Below are 23150 nucleotides of genomic sequence, written 5' to 3' on the forward strand. Positions count from 1 at the left end.
ATATGCAGTGATTGTTTTTGCTAGCCCTGTTTTGTTCTTGTTCGTTTTTGATGATGGCAAGTTCAAGTGAACAACGCGCAGCTGTGAAAATTTGTTTTCTACTCGGTAAAAACGCAGCTGAAACTGTCGTATTATTGAAAACGGCGTATCGAAATGATACTAAGGGGAAAACTCATATGTACGAGTGGTTTGCTCGATTTAAAAATGGCGGCATGTCGATTGATGAGAAACCTCGCTCTGCACGTCCATCAACTGTCTGAATCGACGAAAATGTTGAAAAAATTCGAGAACTTGTACTCACAGACTGTCAACAGACAATCGACCAACTGTGAGAGATTTGTGGGTTATCTTGGAGCTCGGTCAGCGAATTTTAACGGAAGATTTGCGAACGAAAAAGGTTGCTGCCAAGTTTGTTCCATGTGCTCTGACTGACAATCAAAAGGAACGTCGAGTTGAAGCACGTGTTTTGAAACAACTTCTCGAAACTGACCCAGATTTTATGACGAAAGGTCATTTACTGGTGATGTCATAGTGTTATGGTTACGACCCAGAAACAAAACAATAAAACCAATGGTAGACGTCCAAAAAAATGTCGTCAAGTCAAATCAGCCATCAAACCACAAAACAATGCTGATTTGCTCCTTTGATGCCGGGGGCGATTCTAGGGTTGAGGGAATGGAACATCACTTAACAAAACGCGAGTTCGGGTCCGACAAATTTGGGGTTTCTTAAAATTTTGGAGTTCAGGGTAAAAGCGTGTCTACAGAATGTGTGTGCCCCGGAAAATAACACGAGATGTCCGGCGATTTCGAAGTTTTTGTCTGGGGTTAGCAATTATAAGTGTTGGCAAGCATACCCGGCATATTTAGCTTTCTTCATTATTGTGAGTGGTACTTGTATATTAATATACTGAAACGTCCCCTTAGAAAAATTTTAGAAGACTGTGCTTAAACTGACACACAATATTTTTAGCGCAACGCAATCTCACTTTCAAAAATCCCTACAAAAGAATGGCCCTGACTAACATTAACCTATACGTTTCACAAATCACTTACCTCACAAAAATCTTGGTTACTCGAACTACTGCAATACAGCGAGCGCCACTACTGCCAGCTAAATAAAAGATTCAAACTACGGAAGGCACTAACTACTGATAGGCATAGTTAGCAAATGAAAGATTTTAATAGAGAACAAACAATGTATTTACGTTAATAGTCATAATATATATAGCAGTTCATGACAAATTACAAAACTCCGCCATCTCTCTCCCCACATCCACCACTGCTGGCGGCTCACCTCCAACTGCGCAACGCTACGCGCTGTTCACATCCAGCTGCCGCTGCCCAACACTACAATGGCAGACAACAATGCAAACTAGCCACAGACTGCACACAGCACAGCCAGTGATTTTCATACCGAGCGCTACGTAACGTTGCCAATAAGAAAACATAAACAGCCTACTTACAATACATCCAATGTGTGTTGATAAATAATAAGACGCCCATTTTAAATTAAATGATATTTATTGGTTTAGATAGTAAGCAATTTGCCGCTCTTATTCTGTTGTTAAAATGTATTTGAAATATATTGCAACCTATATTGGTACATAATTATGAAAAAACTGAGTGAATGTGTTAAAGTAATATATTCGATGATTACTGAAGTCATTTTATCCAGTGTAATATGAAATTCCATTTGGGGGGGGGGGGCAATAGCCCCCTTAGCATCCCCTCCCCCCTTGCCGCTGTCCCTGTTCGATGCCAAGGGCGTAGTTCTTTCAGAGCTTGTTCCCCCAAGTTAGACTCTGAATCAAGCCTTTTATTTGGAGGTTTTAAGAAAATTGCGCAATGCTGTTCGTCAAAAAAGACCCAATTTGTGGCAGACAGGAGACTGGTTCTTCCACTACGACAACACAACTGCACACACAGCCATCTCTGTTGGACAGTTTTTGGCTGAAAATGCATAAGAAGGTGTGAGAAAGGACAATGATTTGACCTTGAAGAAGTAAAAAAAAAAACCAAACAAACAAAAAGGACGAGCTGTCAGCCATATCTAAAAATGACTACAAGAAATGTTTCGCACAGTGGAAACACGGGTGGGACAAATGTTTTGGTTGTATTTCAGAGCATTTTGTAGAGGATAAGTTTGTTTTGTAAACAATATGAAAGTATATGGCTTTTAAAAAATTTTTCTGGCCTTTTTTGGGGATCCTCTCCTATATGTATTTTGCGTTTACACTTCTGACCATTGAAATTGCTACGCCACGAAGATGACGTGCTACAGATGCGAAATTTAACCGACAGGAAGGAGATGCTGTGATATGCAAATGATTAGCTTTTCAGAGCATTCACACAAGGTTGGCGGCGGTGGCGACACCTACAACGTGCTGACATGAGGAAAGTTTCCGACCGATTTCTCAACACAAACAGCAGTTGACCGGCGTTGTCTGGTGGAACGTTATTGTGATGCCTCGTGCAAGGAGGAGAAATACGTACCATCACATTTCAGACTTTGATAAAGGTCGGATTGTAGCCTATCGCGATTGCGATTTATCGTATCGCGACATTGCTGCTCGTGTCGGTCGAGATCCAATGACTGTTACCAGAATATGGAATCGCTGGGTTCAGGAGGGTAATACGGAACGCCGTGCTGGATCCCAACGGCATCGCATCACTAGCAGTCGAGATGACAGGCATCTTATCCACATGGCTGTAACGGATCGTGCAGCCACGTCTCGATCCGTGAGTCGACAGATGGGGACGTTTGCAAGACGACAACCATCTGCACGAACAGTTCGACGACGTTTGCAGCAGCATGGACTATCAGCTCGAAGACAATGGCTGCGGTTACCTTTGACGCTGCATCACAGACAGGAGCGCCTGCGATGGTGTACTCGTCGACTAACCTGGGTGCACGAATGGCAAAACGTCATTTGTTCGGATGAATCCGGGTTCTGTTTACAGCATCACGATGGTCGCATCCGTGTTTGGCGTGTATTCGTCATCGCCATACTGGCGTATCACCCGGCGTGATGGTACGGGGTGCCATCGGTTACACGTCTCGGTCACCTCTTGCTCGCATTGACGGCACTTTGAACAGTGGACGTTACATTTCAGATGTGTTACGACCCGTGGCTCTACCCTTCATTCGATCCATGCGAAACCCTACATTTCAGCAGGTTAATGCACGACCGCATGTTGCGGGTCCTGTATGGGCCTTTCTGGGTACAGAAAATGTTCGACTGCTGCCGTGACCAGCACATTCTCCAGATCCCTCACCAATTTAAAACGTCTGGTCATTGGTGGCCGAGCAACTGGCTCGTCACAATATGCCAGTCACTACTCTCGATGAACTGTGGTATCGTGTTGAAGCTGCATGGGCAGCTGTACCTGTACACGCCATCCGAGCTCTGTTTGACTCACTGCCCAGGCGTATCAGGGCCGTTATTACGGCCAGAGGTGGATGTTCTGGGTACTGATTTCTCAGGATCTATGGACCCAAATTGTATGAAAATGTAATCACATGTCAGTTCTAATGTAATATATTTGTCCAATGAATACCCGTTTATCATGTGCATTTCTTCTTGGTGTAGCAATTTTAATGGCCAGTAGTGTATTTTGTGTGGGTTTGGATGCAGAGCAAACGTGGCTGTCAGATGAGGCAAGTATTCAGTGGACAGTCAAGGGCCCGCATCTCGTGGTCGTTGCGGTAGCGTTCTCGCTTCCCACGCCCGGGTTCCCGGGTTCGATTCCCGGCGGGGTCAGGGATTTTCTCTGCCTCGTCATGGCTGGGTGTTGTGTGCTGTTCTTAGGTTAGTTATGTTTAAGTAGTTCTAAGTTCTAGGGGACTGATGACCATAGATGTTAAAGTCCCATAGTGCTCAGAGCCATTTGAACCATTTTTTGACAGTCAAGGTAGAGTCGACACGAGTTCATTAGGATCGCGGCCGTCGAGATAGCAGCGCCACGCAATTGGACGGCTGGTACTTCGAGACCCGGCCAATGCGGTCAGGAGCACGTCACCGCGGCTATCGTGCCGGAAATATTGGAGCCTCTTCGGACTTGCGCCCGACGCGAGTCCCGGGAGCGGGGGAGTGTGACATTCTGTGTGCGGGTGAGCTGGGCTGGAAGGGCCAGATAATAGAGCGGCCGGGTTATCGAGGGGCTGGGCGCGCGAATAATTTGGGGTGGAGCGGTCCAATCACGTGCCGGCTGTCACTGCGGGAGGAGGCAGACAATAGCCGCTTCCCAAAAATAGCCACCAGCTGCCTAGTACGGCGCCTGTTCAGTTGTGCGTTTGGGTGTACTACAATGAGGTAACAAAAGTCATCGGATAACGAGATGCACATAGGTTATAGAGATGCTGCTCTATTGATCGTGACCGGGCCAAATATCTCACGAAATAAGCGTCAAACGGAAAAACTACAGAGAACGAAACTCGTCTAGCTTGAAGGGGGAAACCAGATGGCGCTATGGTTGGCCCGCTAGATGGCGCTGCCATAGGTCAAACGGATATCAACTGCGTTTTTTTTTAAATAGCAACCCACATTTTTTATTACATATTCATGTAGTACGTAAAGAGATATGAATGTTTTAGTTGGACCACTTTTTTCGCTCTGTGATAGATGGCGCTCTAATAGTCACAAACGTACACTCCTGGAAATTGAAATAAGAACACCGTGAATTCATTGTCCCAGGAAGGGGAAACTTTATTGACACATTCCTGGGGTCAGATACATCACATGATCACACTGACAGAACCACAGGCACATAGACACAGGCAACAGAGCATGCACAATATCGGCACTAGTACAGTGTATATCCACCTTTCGCAGCAATGCAGGCTGCTATTCTCCCATGGAGACGATCGTAGAGATGCTGGATGTAGTCTTGTGGAATGGCTTGCCATGCCATTTCCACCTGGCGCCTCAGTTGGACAAGCGTTCGTGCTGGACGTGCAGACCGCGTGAGACGACGCTTCATCCAGTCCCAAACATGCTCAATGGGGGACAGATCCGGAGATCTTGCTGGCCAGGGTAGTTGATTTACACCTTCTAGAGCACGTTGGGTGGCACGGGATACATGCGGACGTGCATTGTCCTGTTGGAACAGCAAGTTCCCTTGCCGGTCTAGGAATGGTAGAACGATGGGTTCGATGACGGTTTGGATGTACCGTGCACTATTCAGTGTCCCCTCGACGATCACCAGTGCTGTACGGCCAGTGTAGGAGATCGCTCCCCACACCATGATGCCGGGTGTTGGCCCTGTGTGCCTCGGTCGTATGCAGTCCTGATTGTGGCGCTCACCTGCACGGCGCCAAACACGCATACGACCATCATTGGCACCGAGGCAGAAGCGACTCTCATCGCTGAAGACGACACGTCTCCATTCGTCCCTCCATTCACGCCTGTCGCGACACCACTGGAGGCGGGCTGCACGATGTTGGGGCGTGAGCGGAAGACGGCCTAACGGTGTGCGGGACCGTAGCCCAGCTTCATGGAGACGGTTGCGAATGGTCCTCGCCGATACCCCAGGAGCAACAGCGTCCCTAATTTGCTGGGAAGTGGCGGTGCGGCCCCCTACGGCACTGCGTAGGATCCTACGGTCTTGGCGTGCATCCGTGCGTCGCTGCGGTCCGGTCCCAGGTCGACGGGCACGTGCACCTTCCGCCGACCACTGGCGACAACATCGATGTACTGTGGAGACCTCACGCCCCAAGTGTTGAGCAATTCGGCGGTACGTCCACCCGGCCTCCCGCATGCCCACTATACGCCCTCGCTCAAAGTCCGTCAACTGCACATACGGTTCGCGTCCACGCTGTCGCGGCATGCTACCAGTGTTAAAGACTGCGATGGAGCTCCGTATGCCACGGCAAACTGGCTGACACAGACGGCGGTGGTGCACAAATGCTGCGCAGCTAGCGCCATTCGACGGCCAACACCGCGGTTCCTGGTGTGTCCGCTGTGCCGTGCGTGTGATCATTGCTTGTACAGCCCTCTCGCAGTGTCCGGAGCAAGTATGGTGGGTCTGACACACCGGTGTCAATGTGTTCTTTTTTCCATTTCCAGGAGTGTATAAGTGCGTAACGTAACGTAACGTTAAGCCAGTGCGGACGGTATTTGCTTCGTGATACATTACCCGTGTTAAAATGGACCGTTTAACAATTGCGGAAAAGGTGGATATCTTGTTGCCGTGTGGCTATTGTGGCAAAATGATCAACGAGCGTGTGCTATGTATGCTGCTCGGGGACTTGGACGACATCATCCAAGTGTCCGGACCGTTCGCCGGATAGTTACGTTATTTAAGGAAACAGGAAGTGTTGAGCCACATGTGAAACGTCAACCACGACCTGCAACAAATGATGATGCCCAAGTAGGCGTTTTAGCTGCTGTCGCGGCTAATCTGCACATCAGTAGCAGACAAATTGCGCGAGAATCGGGAATCTCAAAAACGTCGGTGTTGAAAATGCTACATCAACATCGATTGCACCCGCACCATATTTCTATGCATCAGGAATTGCATGGCGACGACTTTGAACGTCGTGTACAGTTCTGCCACTGGGCACAAGAGAAATTACGGGACGATGACAGATTTTTTGCACGTGTTCTATTTAGCGACGAAGCGTTCAGTCTGGAGCATAGCCCCCCTTATACAGTTCCTCCATGATCCCCTATTCAGTGCTAACATTGGTGCCTCTTCTGATGTTAAACCTATTACTTCAAAATCATTCTTAACCGAATCCAGGTACCTTCTCCTCGGTCTGCCCCGACTCCTCCTACCCTCTACTGCTGAACCCACGAGTCTCTTGGGTAACCTTGCTTCTCCCATGCGTGTAACATGACCCCACCATCTAAGCCTGTTCGCCCTGACTGCTACCTCTATAGAGTTCATTCCCAGTTTTTCTTTGATTTCCTCATTGTGGACACCCTCCTGCCATTGTTCCCATCTACCAGTACCTGCAATCATGCTAGCTACTTTCATATCCGTAACCTCAACCTTGTTGATAAGGAAACCTGAATCCACCCAGCTTTCGCTCCCATACAACAAAGTTGGTCGAAAGATTGAACGGTGCACAGATAACTTAGTCTCGGCAAGACTTCCTTCTTGCAGAAGAGAGTAGATCGTAGCTGAGCGCTCACTGCATTAGCTTTGCTACACCTCGCTTCCAGTTCTTTCACTATGTTGCCATCCTGTGAGAATATGCATCCTAAGTACTTGAAACCGTCCACCTGTTCTAACTTTGTTCCTCCTATTTGGCACTCAATCCGTTTATATTTCTTTCCCACTGACATTACTTTCGTTTTGGAGATGCTAATCTTCATACCATAGTCCTTACATTTCTGATCTAGCTATGAAATATTACTTTGCAAGCTTTCAATCGAATCTGCCATCACAACTAAGTCATCCGCATATGCAAGACTGCTTATTTTGTTTTCACATATCTTAATCTCACCCAGCCAGTCTATTGTTTTCAACATATGATCCATAAATAATATGAACAACAGTGGAGACAGGTTGCAGCCTTGTCTTACCCCTGAAACTACTCTGAACCACGAACTCAATTTACCGTCAACTCTAACTGCTGCCTGAGTATCCATGTAAAGACCCTTAATTGCTTGCAAAAGTTTGCCTCCTATTCCATAATCTTGTAGAACAGACAATAACTTCCTCCTAGGAACCCGGTCATATGCCTTTTCTAGATCTATAAAGCATAGATACAATTCCCTGTTCCACTCATAACACTTCTCCATTATTTGCCGTAAGCTAAAGATCTGGTCCTGACAACCTCTAAGAGGCCTAAACCCACACTGATTTTCATCCAGTTGGTCCTCAACTAATACTCGCACTTTCCTTTCAACAATACCTGAGAAGATTTTACCCACAACGCTGATTAAAGAGATACCTCTGTAGTTGTTACAATCTTTTCTGTTTCCATGTTTAAAGATTGGTGTGATTACTGCTTTTGTCCAGTCTGATGGAACCTGTCCCGACTCCCAGGCCATTTCAATTATCCTATGTAGCCATTTAAGACCTGACACTCCACTGTATTTGATGAGTTCCGACTTAATTTCATCCACCCCAGCCGCTTTATTGCACTGCAATCTATTGTTTTAGTTGGACCACTTTTTTCGCTTTGTGATATATGCCCATGTAATAGTCACAAACGTATAAGTACTTGGTATCACGTAACATTCCGCCAGTGCGGACGGTATTTGCTTCGCGATACATTATCCGTGTTAAAGTGGACCGTTTACCAATTGCGGAAAAGGTCGATATCGTGTTGACGTATGGCTATTGTGGTCAAAATGCTCAATGAGCGTATGCTATGTATGCTGCTCGGCAACCTGGACGACATCATCCAAGTGTCCGGACCGTTGGCCGGTTAGTTACTTTATCTAAGGAAACAGGAAGTGTTCAGCCTCATGTGAAACGTCACCCACGACCTGCAACAAATGATGATGCCCAAGTAGGTGTTTTAGCTGCTGTCGCGGCTAATCCGCACATCAGTAGCAGACAAATTGCGCGAGAATCGGGAATCTCAAAAACTTCTGTGTTAAGATGGTTACATCAACATCGATTGCACCCGTACCATACTTCTATGAACCAGGAATTGCATGGCGACGACTTTGAACGTCGTGTACAGTTCTGCCACTGGGCACAAGAGAAATTACGGGACGATGACCGATTTTTTGCACGCGTTGTATTTACCGACGAAGCTTCATTCACCAACAGCGGTAACGTAAACCGGCATAATATGCACTATTGTGCAACGGAAAATTCACGATGGCTGCGACGGGTGGAACATCAGCGACCTTGGTGGGTCAATGTATGGTGCGATATTATGGGAGGAAGCATAATTGGCCCCCATTTTATCGATGGCAATCTAAATGGTGGAATGTATGCTGATTTCCTACCTAATGTTCTACCGATGTTACTACAAGATGTTTCACTGCATGACAGATTGGCGATGTACTTCCAACATTATAGATATCCGGCACATAGCTCGCGTGCGGTTGAAGCGGTACTATATAGCATATTTCATGACACGTGGATTGGTCGTCGAAGCACCATACCATGGCCTGCACGTCCCCCGGATTTCTTTCTGTGGGGAAAGTTGAAGGATATTCGCTATCGTGATCCACCGACAACGCCTGACGACATGCGTCAGCGCATTGTCAATGCATGTGCGAACGTTACGGAAGGCGAAGTATTCGCTGTTGAGAGGAATGTCGTTACATGTATTGCCAAATGCATTGAGGTTGACGGACATCATTTTGAGCATTAATTGCATTAATGTGGTATTTACAGGTAATCACGCTGTAAGAGCATACCTTTTCAGTAATGATAAGTTCACAAAGGTACATGTATCACATTGGAACAGCTGATATACAAACGTACCTACGTTCCGTATTTTAATTTAAAAAACCTACCTGTCACCAACAGTTCGTCTAAAATTGTGAACCATACGTTGGTGACTATTACAGCACCATCTATCAGAAAGCGAAAAAAGTGGTCCAACTAAAACATTGATATTTCCTTACGTACTACAGGAATATGTAATAAAATTGGTGGTTCCTATGTAAAAAAAAAACGCAGTTGATATCCATTTGACCTATGGTAGCGCCATCTAGCGGGCCAACCATAGCGCCATCTGGTTTCCCTCTTCAAGCTAGACAAGATTCGTTCTTAGTAGTTTTTTCGTTTGATGCTTATTTCGTGAGATATTTGGCCCGGTGACGATCAATGGACCACCCTGTATATATCGCCCCAACAACATGTGTAAGTTATAGTAAAACATCATTAGCCTCGCTGGTTTTGTCTCTTGTGAGAGACTGACAGAAAATTCCTCTGCAGACTTTCAGATATCTCGCTGAAAGAGCACACAGCAGGGAACACGCGAAGGTCACACGCCCTGCTCTAATGTCCGCTAGTAGCTGTCCGCATATTTTTGACCGGTGTATGTTACTACTGGTAGTCTATGTGTTGAACTGACAACAACCACTTATTTGGGAGTAACTGGTAACTATGTGTTTGTTGCAGGATGCGGCAGAATTCGGAATCCAGCACCCTCTTCTCCAGGGGCTTCTGGCACGACGTCTTCTCCAAGGTGAGTACAGCAGAGACTCCAGTTGTTTTCTTACCCTGCAGTGCCAGAGGTGCGAAACTGTCTCATCTGTACATAACAACGCAGCTGGATCGAAAGTTTCCTGACGCGCACAAAAGCTTCTTCCCGATTTTTTCCTTTATGTTCCTTTTCTTATTGCACGTTTCTCCTTTTAGTTATTCGAGGGTCACTCCAAAAGAAATGCACACTATTTTTGTAATAATACTGTTTTCATTCTGCATGTGTGAAAGTTTTCCTGTGTGTAGATACATCCTTCCCGCTTGTTTTCAAACTTTGTTCAATCTGTTTCCGTGAGTGGCGCCGTCACAGCACGTCTTCAAGATGGCTGCTACACGTGACGTTCGTCAGAAGCAACGTGCTGTCATAGAATTCCCGTGCTGTGAAAACGAGACAGTGGGGAACATCCACAAGAGGTTGAAAAAGGTGTACGAAGATGCTGCTGTCGATCGCAGTACAGTTAGTCGGTGGACGAGCAGGTTACGTGACGAAAGCGGGCACTGCAATATTGAGGATTGTCCTTGCAGCGGCAGGCCTCGTACTGCACACACTCCAGACAATGTGCAGAGGGTTAACGAATTGGTGACTGCTGGCAGACGCATCACAGTGAACGAATTTATCACGCTATTTTGGGATAGGGGAAGGAAGTGTTTGCAGAATATTGAAAATGTTGGCGTTAAAAAAGGTTTGTGCCATGTGGGTTACCAGGATATGGAAGTGGTTCACAAAGAAACAAGAAAAACGGTATGCAGCGAACTTTTGGAACAGTACGAGAATTGTGGAGATGAATTTGGCTGGTTCAAATGGCTCTGAGCACTATGCGACTTAACTTCTGAGGTCATCAGTCGCCTAGAACTTGGAACTACTTAAACCTAACTAACCTAAGGACATCACACACATCCGTGCCCGAGGCAGGATTCGAACCTGCGACCGTAGCGGTCGCTCGGCTCCAGACTGTAGCGCCTAGAACCGCACGGCCACTCCGGCCAGCGGAGATGAATTTCTTGGAAGAATTGTGACAGGTGATGAAACATGGCTCCATCGTTTATCACCAGAGACGAAGAGGCAGTCAATGGAGTGACATCATGCAAATTCACCCAAGAAAAAAAATTTCAAGGCCACACCTTCTGCTGGAAAAGTTATGGCTACGGTGTTTGTCGATTCCGAAGGACTCTTGCTTGTGGACATCGTGCCAAGTGGAACCACCACAAATTCTGATACATATGTGGCGACACTGAAGAAACTTCGAGCTCGACTGAGTCGTGTTCGACCAGGATGTTTTTCTGTTGCGCTACAATGGACGGCCACATGTCAGTCAAAAAACCGTGGAAGCGATCACAAAACTCGGATGGACAACACTGAAACACCCGCCTTACACTCCTGACCTGGCTCCATGTGACTATCATCTCTTTGGGAAACTGAAAGACTCTCTCTTCGTGGAACAAGGTTTGAAGATGATGACTGTCCTGTGCACGCTGCCGAACAGTGGCTTCAACAGGTTGGTCCAGAATTTTACCGTGCGGGTATACAGGCGCTGGTTCCGAGATGGCGTAAGGCAGTTGAGAGGGATGGAAATTACGTGGTGAAATGAAAATATTGTTCCTAAAGGACGTATCTACACACTGTAAAACTTTCAAACATGTAGAATAAAAGATGGATTAAAAAAAATAGTGTGCATTTCTTTTGGAGTGACTGTCGTAACTTTATATAAGGGCAATTCAAAAAGAATTTATTGCTTCCAAACTACAAAGATAGAAACACAGTCCCGACGTTGCTGGAAAGAGGAAAGTTCACGTTTTTGTGCATTCAATGTGAGCACCACGTGTTACACGACAAATATGGAGACTGTGACTCATTTCCTACCACACACGGGGTAGCGGCTCTCGTCATCTAATTGACAGCTTCGACAATGCGATGTCGCAGACTTTCAAGAGTGTGAGGCATAGGTGCGTGGGGGGGGGGGGGGGGGGGAATAGAAACGCAGTCTTTTCCGTAACCCCAGTTATAAGTCACAAGATGTGAGGGCTACAGAATGTAAAACCATCGGCGATGAAGTTCATTTTCTGCTCCTCTTCCAATCTAGCGTTGCATTATGGAAGCTGCGAATTCGATAACGAGAGACCAGTTGCTTCGTGTGTGGTAGGAAATGATATTTGTCATGTAACACATGGAGTTCACACTGAATGCATGAAAACGTGAACTTTTCTCTTTCCATGAACGTTGGAATTGTGTTTTGTAGTTTGGAAGCAATAAATGTTTGAAATCTGTTCCTTCCTTTCGAATAGCCCTGTACTTATTTCTATTGTTTCATTTCTCGTTTCCCTTGCAATACCCACATGTCTTATCTGTGTGGTGGCTTATTTTGTAATTCTCTTTCGCTAATTCCTTTTCTATGTCTCATTCGGTTCCTTCTTTCCTTAGGGCTGTTCTGTTTTCCATTTGGCGGTTACTAGTTTACCTTTTCCTGGTCTTTTTATTTTTTACTGTTATCTTTACTTCTTGCTTTTGTATTTACCTTTTGCTATTTTCTTCACCTTTTGCTTTTCTCTTTACCTTTTCCTTTGTTTCTTAGTTTTCCTTTTTTATACATCTTTTGCATTTGTCTTTAGTCTTTTCTTTTCTCCTTAGCTATTTTTTAAACTTTTGCTCTTCTTTTTAGCTTCTGATTTTCTCTTCATTTCTAATTTTCACTTCTAATTTTCTTTTCACCTTCACTCTTTCGTTCTTCCCTTAATTTTTACTATTCTTTTCAGAGTTTACTTTCCTTACTTTTTGTGTCTTCTTTATTGCTTAACTTTTTTATCATCTGCACTTTCCCCTTTTTATTCCTGCTCTCCTTTCTTTATTTTTCCCATGATAATTAAGATTGATCCAACTACTTAGTTGACATTAGAGCCATATCTTCAGGGATACAGATTTATAATTTGTTCAAAACGATCTGTGTAGGCAGTCACTGTTGATCTTATGTTGTTAGGATGATATCTAGCCTTAGTTTCCTGTTTCAGCATGATGTTCCTGACATTCTTCCCTATTTTAAATTGCACTACTGACCTCTTGTCGGTTAAATAGTTTTATTATAAAACTTCCTCACAGGTTAAAACTGTGTGCCGGACCGAGCCTCGAACTTGGGACCGTTGCATGTAACTATTCGACTATGTGAGATATTATTTGTTTCGTAAACTACATTGGCAGAGCGTTTCTCACCTGCCCGGTTAGCCATGATCGCTAATTCGCTGCTTCCTGGACTCGGGTAGGCGCGCCGGCCCGGAACGAATCCACCTGGTGGATTAACGACGAGGGCCATTGTGCCGGCCAGCCTGGATGTGGTTTTTAGGCGGTTTTCCACATCCCACTAGGCGAATACCTGGCTGGTCCCCACATCCTGCCTCAGTTACATGACTTGCAGACGTTTGTAACAGGTTCACACTATTTCATGATTTACACTAGACGCAGACAGCTGGGGTACACTGATTCATTCCCGGGTGGCGAGAGGAAGAGCATCTGGCTATCCCTTCCAATTAACCTTGCCAAATGCGATTGTAACAATGCCGACCCTGCCGAAACTGAGGGATAAGGCACAGGTGAAAGAAGAAGAAGAAGAAGAAGAAGAAGAAGAAGAAGAAAGATTGTCAGAGTGTTCTTCAGCGACATTCCAGTGGATATGAGACAGTTGCAGCTCCTACACATCTTCCATAGGGAGAAACTGTAGTGTTCAGGAAGCAAACGGATGTCAGACAATGACGTGGAATAAGGCAAAGTCGATTGCATCTGCTGGAAGGGGTATTGTGATGGAAAACGGTCTACCTTGCAAAGTGTAAACTAATAAAACACGAATATCAGACACGTCCTCTGGCCCAAGTGGATGGAAAGATACTGAAGCAAAGGGTGGAGTGGGAAAAGAGAAATAATCATTTCTGATGAGGACAATGCAGCTGCGTAAAATAATAATTTTTGGTGAGGACAGTACAGTAACCTGCAAAGGCGCTTTGGTGGTGGGAAAACTGCATCTGTATCTGTACTCTGAAGTGCATGGCACAGGGTACTTCCCATTGTAAGACGTGTCTATTGTCAAACCACAATTTATGAAAGATGTTTATATTTTATTAATAGGATTAAGTAGGAATAATTAATATTTGTCATGTTGGAAATAATTGTGGTAGCAGGGAATGTCTGCACCAAAGTATTGTTGGTGGGAGAGACCGCACATTGATACAATTTTAAAAAGGGCGGGAGAGACCGCGTATGGATACATTTTAAGAAAAGTGCGGGAAAGACCGCGCATTGATACATTTTGTAATGTTAGCAGGGATTGTGTGCACCAGTACGCATTGTTGGCGGGAGAGACCGCACCTTAGCGTTCGTAGGAAGTCAGTAGTGAGCGAGAAGTGAAGCGAGTCGGTAGCAGGTCTGAAGCGAGAGGTTGAGGGGAGCGGTGTGCCTGCCAGCCACCAGCTGTGACTTACAAGAGGTTATAAACGGACGTACAGAGACATCAGCTAACTACTATCATAAGAGGAACTAATATTAGTGAATTATTTTTTTGAGAAACTCAGAACTACTGAAGGTATGTCTGCGCAATGCTAACTGTAAGATTATTGTAAAAAGTAAGTCCCATTTGAACGTTTGTAAAATCACTTCATTACCAATAGTAAATATTTGAAAAATCGTTCTCAGAATGTAATTAATTTTTGTCAGCAATATTGCATTACTGATTATAATCCACCCCAAAAGCCATTAACGTAAAACTTTGCAAAATTTTATTGTTGTCAAGAAAAAGTTTAACTATGAATTACGTAACTTCAGTCAAATTAATTAAAGAATAACGTCAGCTTTGCTATTAAAGAATAACGTCAGCTTTGGTAATAAATACAGCCACTTATTATGACAGCGCACCAGCAGCTAATAGACTATAGTAAGGCAGAGTAAGTACAGGGTTATTACAAATGATTGAAGCGAATTCACAGCTCTACAATAACTTTATTATTTGAGATATTTTCACAATGCTTTGCACACACGTACAAAAAGTCAAAACGTTTTTTTAGGTATTCACAAATGTTCGATATGTGCCCCTATAGTGATTCGGCAGACATCAAGCCGATAATCAAGTTCCTCCCACACTCGGCGCAGCATGTCCCCATCAATGAGTTCGAAAGCATCGTGGATGCGAGCTCGCAGTTCTGGCACGTTTCTTGGTAGAGGAGGTTTAAACACTGAATCTTTCACATAACCCCACAGAAAGAAATCGCATGGGGTTACGTCGGGAGAGCGTGGAGGCCGTGACACGAATTGCTGATCGTGATCTCCACCACGACCGATCCGTCGGTTTTCCAATCTCCTGTTTAAGAAATGCCGAACATCATGATGGAAGTGCGGTGGAGCACCATCCTGTTGAAAGATGAAGTCAGCGCTGTCGGTCTCCAGTTGTGGCACGAGCCAATTTTCCAGCATGTCCAGATACACGTGTCCTGTAACGTTTTTTTCGCAGAAGAAAAAGGGGCCGTAAACTTTAAACCGTGAGATTGCACAAAACACGTTAACTTTTGGTGAATTGCGAATTTGCTGCACGAATGCGTGAGGATTCTCTACCGCCCAGATTCGCACATTGTGTCTGTTCACTTCACCATTAAGAGAAAATGTTGCTTCATCACTGAAAACAAGTTTCGCACTGAACGCATCCTCTTCCACGAGCTGTTGCAACCGCGCCGAAAATTCAAAGCGTTTGACTTTGTCATCGGGTGTCAGGGCTTGTAGCAATTGTAAACGGTAAGGCTTCTGCTTTAGCCTTTTCCGTAAGATTTTCCAAACCGTTGGCTGTGGTACGTTTAGCTCCCTGCTTGCTTTATTCGTCGACTTCCGCGGGCTACGCGTGAAACTTGCCCGCACGCGTTCAACCGTTTCTTCGCTCACTGCAGGCCGACCCGTCGATTTTCCCCTTACAGAGGCATCCAGAAGGTTTAAACTGCGCATACCATCGCCGAATGGAGTTAGCAGTTGGTGGATCTTTGTTGAACTTCGTCCTGAAGTGTCGTTGCACTGTTATGACTGACTGATGTGAGTGCATTTCAAGCACGACATACGCTTTCTCGGCTCCTGTCGCCATTTTGTCTCACTGCGCTCTCGAGCGCTCTGGCGGCAGAAACCTGAAGTGCGGCTTCAGCCGAACAAAACTTTATGAGTTTTTCTACGTATCTGTAGTGTGTCGTGACCATATGTCAATGAATGGAGCTATAGTGAATTTATGAAATCGCTTCAATCATTTGTAATAGCCCTGTATATATAAGACTCGACGTCCTCCACTAGCAGCTCTCGTAACAAATTTTGCTGAATGCTTTTACTATCTCGACGTGAAACCTATGGCTTCATCCAAGTATGTTTCCTTTTTTTCCGCCGCTTTTCTTCCAAATACACATACAGTGCAATAGTGGTACTAGGAACTGCAGCGCATATCAAGTCGTTGTCCGCCATATTGATATTTGATGAAGTATATGACGACTGTGTAATACCCCTTTTTAGCGCCATGTCAAAGAAATTTGAATAATATTTGATCATATTTCTTTGTCAAAGAAATATTATATTGCAATGCCAGCCTTACGAAGAACTGTTGTCCTTTAAGAAAGAAGTCAACGATTCGGAATATGTGTCCTGGGCACCATATTAGATCTAGCTTGTAAATTAGGCCATCGTGCCAGACACGGTCAAATACCTTCCCAATATCCAGGAGTATTGCTCCTGTTGCTCATCTCCTTGCCCTGTCCTGACGAATGTGGTCTATCGATCAGTGGGATTTTTGGATACTGTAACGCTCAGCGAAGAATTCAAACTGTTCGGGTATAAGGACACTGTTTTCAGTCAAGAATTCACAGAGGTTCAAAAATGGCTCTGAGCACTATGGGACTTAACATATGTGGTCATGAGTCCCCTAGAACTTAGAACTGCACGAGATGTGATGGAGTTAAAGCTTGTTGCGTGGAATGGCTGCATAAGAAAAAAATAAGAGACGTGTTTCGATTCGTGACTGGATCAAGAAGAGACGCGAGCTCTGTTGCTCAGCATCCTTGCTGAAATAATTTATAATGGAAGACCAAGAAGTTCTTTTAATTATCTTAGAATGTCACCAGAACTGTTCTCGGTTCTTTTAAATAGAGTTTATTGTTACAATAGAGAACACTCGGCGTGCTATAAGATACGATTTTAGTTGGTGATGACGCTACTTCATTAACAACAATAATTATTAACATCAACAGTAATAAGTATTAACATTAGCATCAATAATTACTCGAAGCAGGCCGCATTAAGAAGAGAATGGTTTGCAAATTACTCTCTTGAAGATAGATCTGAACAGTGGCAACATTTCAAAATTCTAACATATGTGAATGGGGAGCACTGCAGTGACGTTTTAAATAGATGAATATTGAATAAAGAATGCAGATTCTTGATTTCTGTAGCCTTCCATCCTGTGAACAATATTCCTTAAAAAAAAAAAAAAAGTCGGCCAACTCGAACGATGGGATTTTAGTCTTGTATCCACGCAGATGTAGATCAAAGATATCTTATTTGTACCTCCTTTGCGGACTTCTCTACTTGAACTTTGAGCAACAATTTACACCGCTACTGAACAAGTTACACCTGCAATGCTACAGCGGGTCTGGGAAGAAATTTACTTACGGTGGGATGTGTGCAGGATAACCAACCGAAGCCACGTACAACTTCTTTAGTTTAAGGCAAAAAAACTTGATATGTTTCGCTAGAAAAAAATTCTAAACTCAGCTCTGTATCTTCTTTCAATGAATTTATATGAATTTTTAAACTTGTAAAGTCATTTTTGAAACACCCTGTACAAAAATAGCACAACAATAGTCTTCGTCCCAATCCACATCCGGTTAATTCACATTGACGGTCTTTTGGCACCTGAAGTGGGTATTCTGTTTGATTTCATCTCTCATGGTGCAGCGATCAACTATGATGTGTACCGGTGTACTCTTAGAAAATTGAAAAACTACTTCATCGTGTTCCTCACCACAAAAATGCAAACGAACTTTTTTCTCTATGACAACGCAAAGCTTCACACAATTTTGCGCTCCCGAGAAGAGTTTCCTCATCCATTATACAGTCCGAAATTGCACCCGCAAAACTAATATCAATGCCCTCCCACGTCCTTCCCTTCTTCCCATGTGCATTGAAAGTGCGCTCTTGCTTTTGTGTACAGTTGCCTGCGTTTAGTTTTCCATTCTGACTTTTTGCAAACCCATATAGCAATACATAATTAGATAGAAAAAAAGGAACGGTGAATGAGTGAAAATGAACGGCTCCCAAAAAGAACACGCCACCAGCAAACTAGATCCCAGAGATAATCGTGTTTGCCCATCTTTAGTAAACACATGTAATGGACTCGCGGATCTATTTGTATGCGCGCTGCGTAGGCGGAGCGCATGTGTTAATCTGTAGCTCGCATGCTGTTAAGAGGCCCGCCGCAGCAACAAACAGGCTGTGTGAATCATGCGTCTGGCCCATTGTCCCCACCTAACCGTGAATTATGTGACGTCACACGCTGCAATTAAATCCCGTCCGCAAACGAGGCGACCCCCGCCAGAGCGGCCGCCAGTGGTTGTCGTGCCTGCCGCAAGGCAGCGCTGCGGTCGCGCGGCGCTACCGCCGCCACGCGGCACGCTTCGCAACAGCAGTGCGCGACAGAACTCGGCGCGTCAGTTTGCGCTCGGCGTCCGAAGCGGGTGGTGGTGGCCCTAGACTTCGCTGGGTCCTACGCTGCTGGACTTCGCACGCGTGATTTTTCTCGTGCCTCCGCGCGCGGGCTTCGGATCGTCCGCCGCAAGATGCTTGACACCGCACTCGTGTCGGTAGCGAGTGCGCATCCTCCTTCCATTCGCGAGTGCACGGCGAGGCAAATTTAACGTGTCAACCGGAGTTACAGGAATGAATCGGCGACGCACAGACCTCCGATACAACCCCGTCACCTTATTTATTGAGGACTGAAAACAAACAAATCCAGAGAAAAATAAAAGAAATATATACCAGTTGAACATAAGCGACAGAAAAAAAGAAAAAAAAGTGAATGTCAACATGATAACAGTTGATGGTGGGTCGTCCAAAGATACTACGCTTAGCATTGTTTACTTATTTTTCGCTTTTTCTGCTTTTGTTTTAGAGGAATATAGGCAGTAGTTGCAGGAGATTAGTGGTTTTAGTTTTAATCTGCTTTTATCGCCCATCCATTTTTTTAGTTAGTTATTTTCTTGGTTTATTTCTTTTTTCAGAAACTGAAAAAAGTTAAATGTTCAGGAGTTTTTCTTCCACAGAGAATATTACATGTAAATGGCGTAATTTTTTCTGGATACATGTTGTTATAAAATCAATTGTTGCGAAACGGAAAACTTAATCACGATACAACAATACGCATTTGTAAGTGTTGTTGCGCATTGACTGGAATGCAACAATGTCATTTCTTATAATATCTGTCAAACGGGTGTTCATTTGCACAAATTCTGATATTTAATGGACGTAGCCAACTCTCGTGCAAGAACGTGAATTGTCTGCAAAAGCTATCGGCGAAACTGGAAATTAATATGATCCGTTTTTACAGCAGTTGTTGCAAAATAGGGAACTTACCTAAGATTTCGCGATAACAAGCACGTATAAGCTTCGTTCACTGGTGACTTGAAAGCAGCGATGTGTAATTTATTCTAATACCTATAACACAGCTGACCATTTCTACAAGTTATAACCTCTAGCGGACGTAGCCCATTCGCGTGCAAGAGCATCTGCAACAGTTGTGGGGCCGAAATTAAAATAAGTAAAATGTTGCTCGTACGGTACTAAAAACGTGCTTAGACGTTGATACACCGAAAGGGTATTTACTGTGCTGTATGCATTGTGTGTTGACACGGAAGCAACACTGTTGTTATTTATTAGAGTCAGAAAATAATACATTGTAATTACAATTACAAAGAATGAAAGAATTATCAAGCTACACTATTCTCGAACAAAATCTTGCAACTTCAGTTGCACTGGGTGTTGCAGGCAGAAGACCTTCTTTTTGCAATATGCAGGACATAGCTGACAATCCAGTAGGTGCCCCGTGGTCTGTGGTTCTCTGCAGTCACAGTTTGTGGTATCCAAAGCGAAGCACCATTTCTGGAAGTTACTCCCGTACCTTCTCGACTGCAGGACCAATACGGTTGAGTGGCCATCGCACGACCCAGTTCAGTTGATGCAAGTGGGAGGATTAGTGTCAAGCCGTGAGAACGAAAATTGTGTTCTTGCTGCAGCTGCTGTTGTTTACAAAACTGAATTGTTCTTCTGGTAACTTCTTCAGGACAGAGTTACTGGAACGTGCCCTTGTAGCGTATGGTTTTCCTATTAAGCCTGATTTTGCTCTCCACATTGTCAGCTTCTATACGACGAATATCTGGTTGCGAGTGGCGTAGGTTTAAGACAAGCTGCAATAGATACATCCTGGGTTTGTGTACACTACCAAATCGTAAAACATGCATGCAGTACTGCATCTCGTATCATTAAACATCCACAGTGAGGCAGTAAAACAATAAAATTATGCATTGGCAAAAATCACTCCTATATTTATATCTGTTTTTTTTTCTAATTTAGGACAGAACAACAAATTTCTCCTAATTTTCTTCAGTTAGGGTCATGTTTTTATCAGACAGAACATTTAGGTACACAGAATATGATCGTTCTACGCCAAAAGAAGTGACAGTTGCATACTTATTTGAATAAAGCTTGGACAAAGTTAGATCAACTTGAAAATCTACGTTTTTGTCAGTCAACTTCATAAAGCCAAAATTAGGGTTTAATCCGAATGTTCATCTTACATTTTGCTTCAACACATACTTCTCCACAGGAGCCGGCCGGTGTGGCCGAACGGTTCTAGGCGCTTCAGTCTCGAACAGCGCGACCGCTACGGTCGCAGGTTCGAATCCTGCCCCGGGCATGGATGTGTGTGATGTCCTTAGGTTAAGTTAGGTTTAAGTAGTTTTAAGTTCTAGGGGACCGATGACCTCAGATGTTAAGTCCCATAGTGCTCAGAGCCATTTGAACCACGTTCTGTGAAGAGTCCTGAACGTCCAGCCATTTAACGCCTAGTGGTAGTTTCACAGTCCTTCCACCTCTTTCCGTAGATAGTCACGACAGTAACACGTGAACATTCTACCAGCTCCGCCATTTTCGAGCTATTCGTTCACATGCTCTGCGTAATAATAATCTGCCCTCTGCCAAAGCCGCTTATCTCAGTGAATTTCCCTATTTTCAGCCCATATGTTCCCTAGGATTATCCCCCATACGTGTCATCTCCGCTTACATAATTCTGTTACCGCGTGACGCGCCCACAGCGTCACCATGCGGAATCCAACTTCGCGGTGGGCAGTAGTCATAATTGTATCTACTTTGTCCTAATAATTTAAATAAAACAACGCTGTTATTGTTGTTCAGGAATGCTGCCTCGTACTTGTTGAACGTCGTAAATGCTATTAAAATACACTACTGGCCATTAAAATTGCTACACAAGAAGAAATGCAGCTGATAAACGGGTATTCATTGGACAAAAATATTATACTAGAGCTGACATGTGATTACATTTTCACGCAGTTTGGGTGCATAGATCCTGAGAAATCAGTACTCAGAACAACCACCTCTGGCCGTAATAACGGCCTTGATACGCCTGGGCATTGAGTCAAACAGAGCTTGGATGACGTGTATAGGCACAGCTGCCCATGCAGCTTCAACACGATACCACAGTTCATCGAGAGTAGTGACTGGCGTATTGTGGAGTGTATCAGCATATTCACATTGTCATATTTTAGATGTGCTGTTTCAGCTACAGAGTATAACGCATTTGATAAACATGTAACGTTCCTTACACTACTGGCCATTAAAATTGCTACACAACGAAGATGACGTGCTACAGACGCGAAATTTAACCGTCAGGAAGAAGATGCTGTGATATGCAAATGATTAGCTTTTCAGAGTATTCACACAAGGTTGGTGCCGGTGGAGACACCCACAACGTACTACAGGAGGAAAGTTTCCAACCGTTTTCTCAGACACTAACAGCAATTGACCGGCGTTGCTTGGTGAAACGTTGTTGTAATGCCTCGTGAAAGGAGTAGAAATGCGTACCATCACGTTTTCGACTTTGATAAAGGTCGGATTGTAGCCTATCGCGATTGCGGTTTATCGTATCGCAACATTGCTGCTCGCGTTGGTCGAGATCCAATGACTGTTAGCAGAATATGGAATCGGTGGGTTCAGGAGGGTAATACGGAACGCCGTGCTGTATTCCAACGGTCTCGTATCACTAGCAGTCGAGATGACAGGCATCTTATCCGCACGGCTGTAACGGATCGTGCAGCCACGTCTCGATCCCTGAGTCAACAGATGGGGACGTTTGCAAGACAACAACCATCTGCACGAACAGTTCGACGACATTTGCAGCAGCACGGACTATCAGCTCGGAGACCGTGGCTGCGGTTACCCTTGACGCTGCATCATAGACAGGAGCGCCTGCGATGGTGTACTCGACGCCGAACCTGGGTGCACGAATTGCATAACGTTATTTTTTCGGATGAATCCAGGTTTTGTTTACAGCATCACGATGGTCGCATCCGTGTTTGGCGACATCGCAGTGAACGCACGTTGGAAGCGTGTAATCGTCATCGCCATACTGGCGTATCACCTGGCGTGGTGGTATGGGGTGCCATTGGTTACACGTCTCGGTCACCTCCCTTTCGCATTGACGGCACTTTGAACAGTGGACGTTACATTTCAGGTGTGTTTCGATCCGTGGCTCTACCCTTCATTCGATCCCTGCGAAACCCTACATTTCAGCAGGATAATGCACGACGCACGTTGCAGGTCCTGTACGGGCCTTTCTGGATACAGAAAATGTTCGACTGCTGCCCTGGCCAGCACATTCTCCATGTCTGTCACCAATAGAAAACGTGTGGTCAATGGTGGCCGAGCAACTGGCTCGTCACAATACGCCAGTCACTATTCTTGAT

At 44.8% G+C, this 23150-nt stretch overlaps 1 protein-coding gene across 1 annotated transcript in view; it reads left to right on the forward strand.

Moving 5' to 3' along the window:
* Positions 1 to 23150, forward strand: part of LOC126108235 (uncharacterized) — an 839799-nt gene that overhangs the window by 214778 nt on the left and 601871 nt on the right. The window contains exon 3 of the mRNA XM_049913465.1: positions 10041 to 10107. Within this exon, the coding sequence (XP_049769422.1) occupies positions 10041 to 10107 (67 nt within the window). The remainder of the gene's footprint in view (positions 1 to 10040; positions 10108 to 23150) is intronic.

Source organism: Schistocerca cancellata, chromosome 11, assembly GCF_023864275.1.
Source record: "Schistocerca cancellata isolate TAMUIC-IGC-003103 chromosome 11, iqSchCanc2.1, whole genome shotgun sequence".
Classification (NCBI taxonomy): domain Eukaryota; kingdom Metazoa; phylum Arthropoda; class Insecta; order Orthoptera; family Acrididae; genus Schistocerca; species Schistocerca cancellata.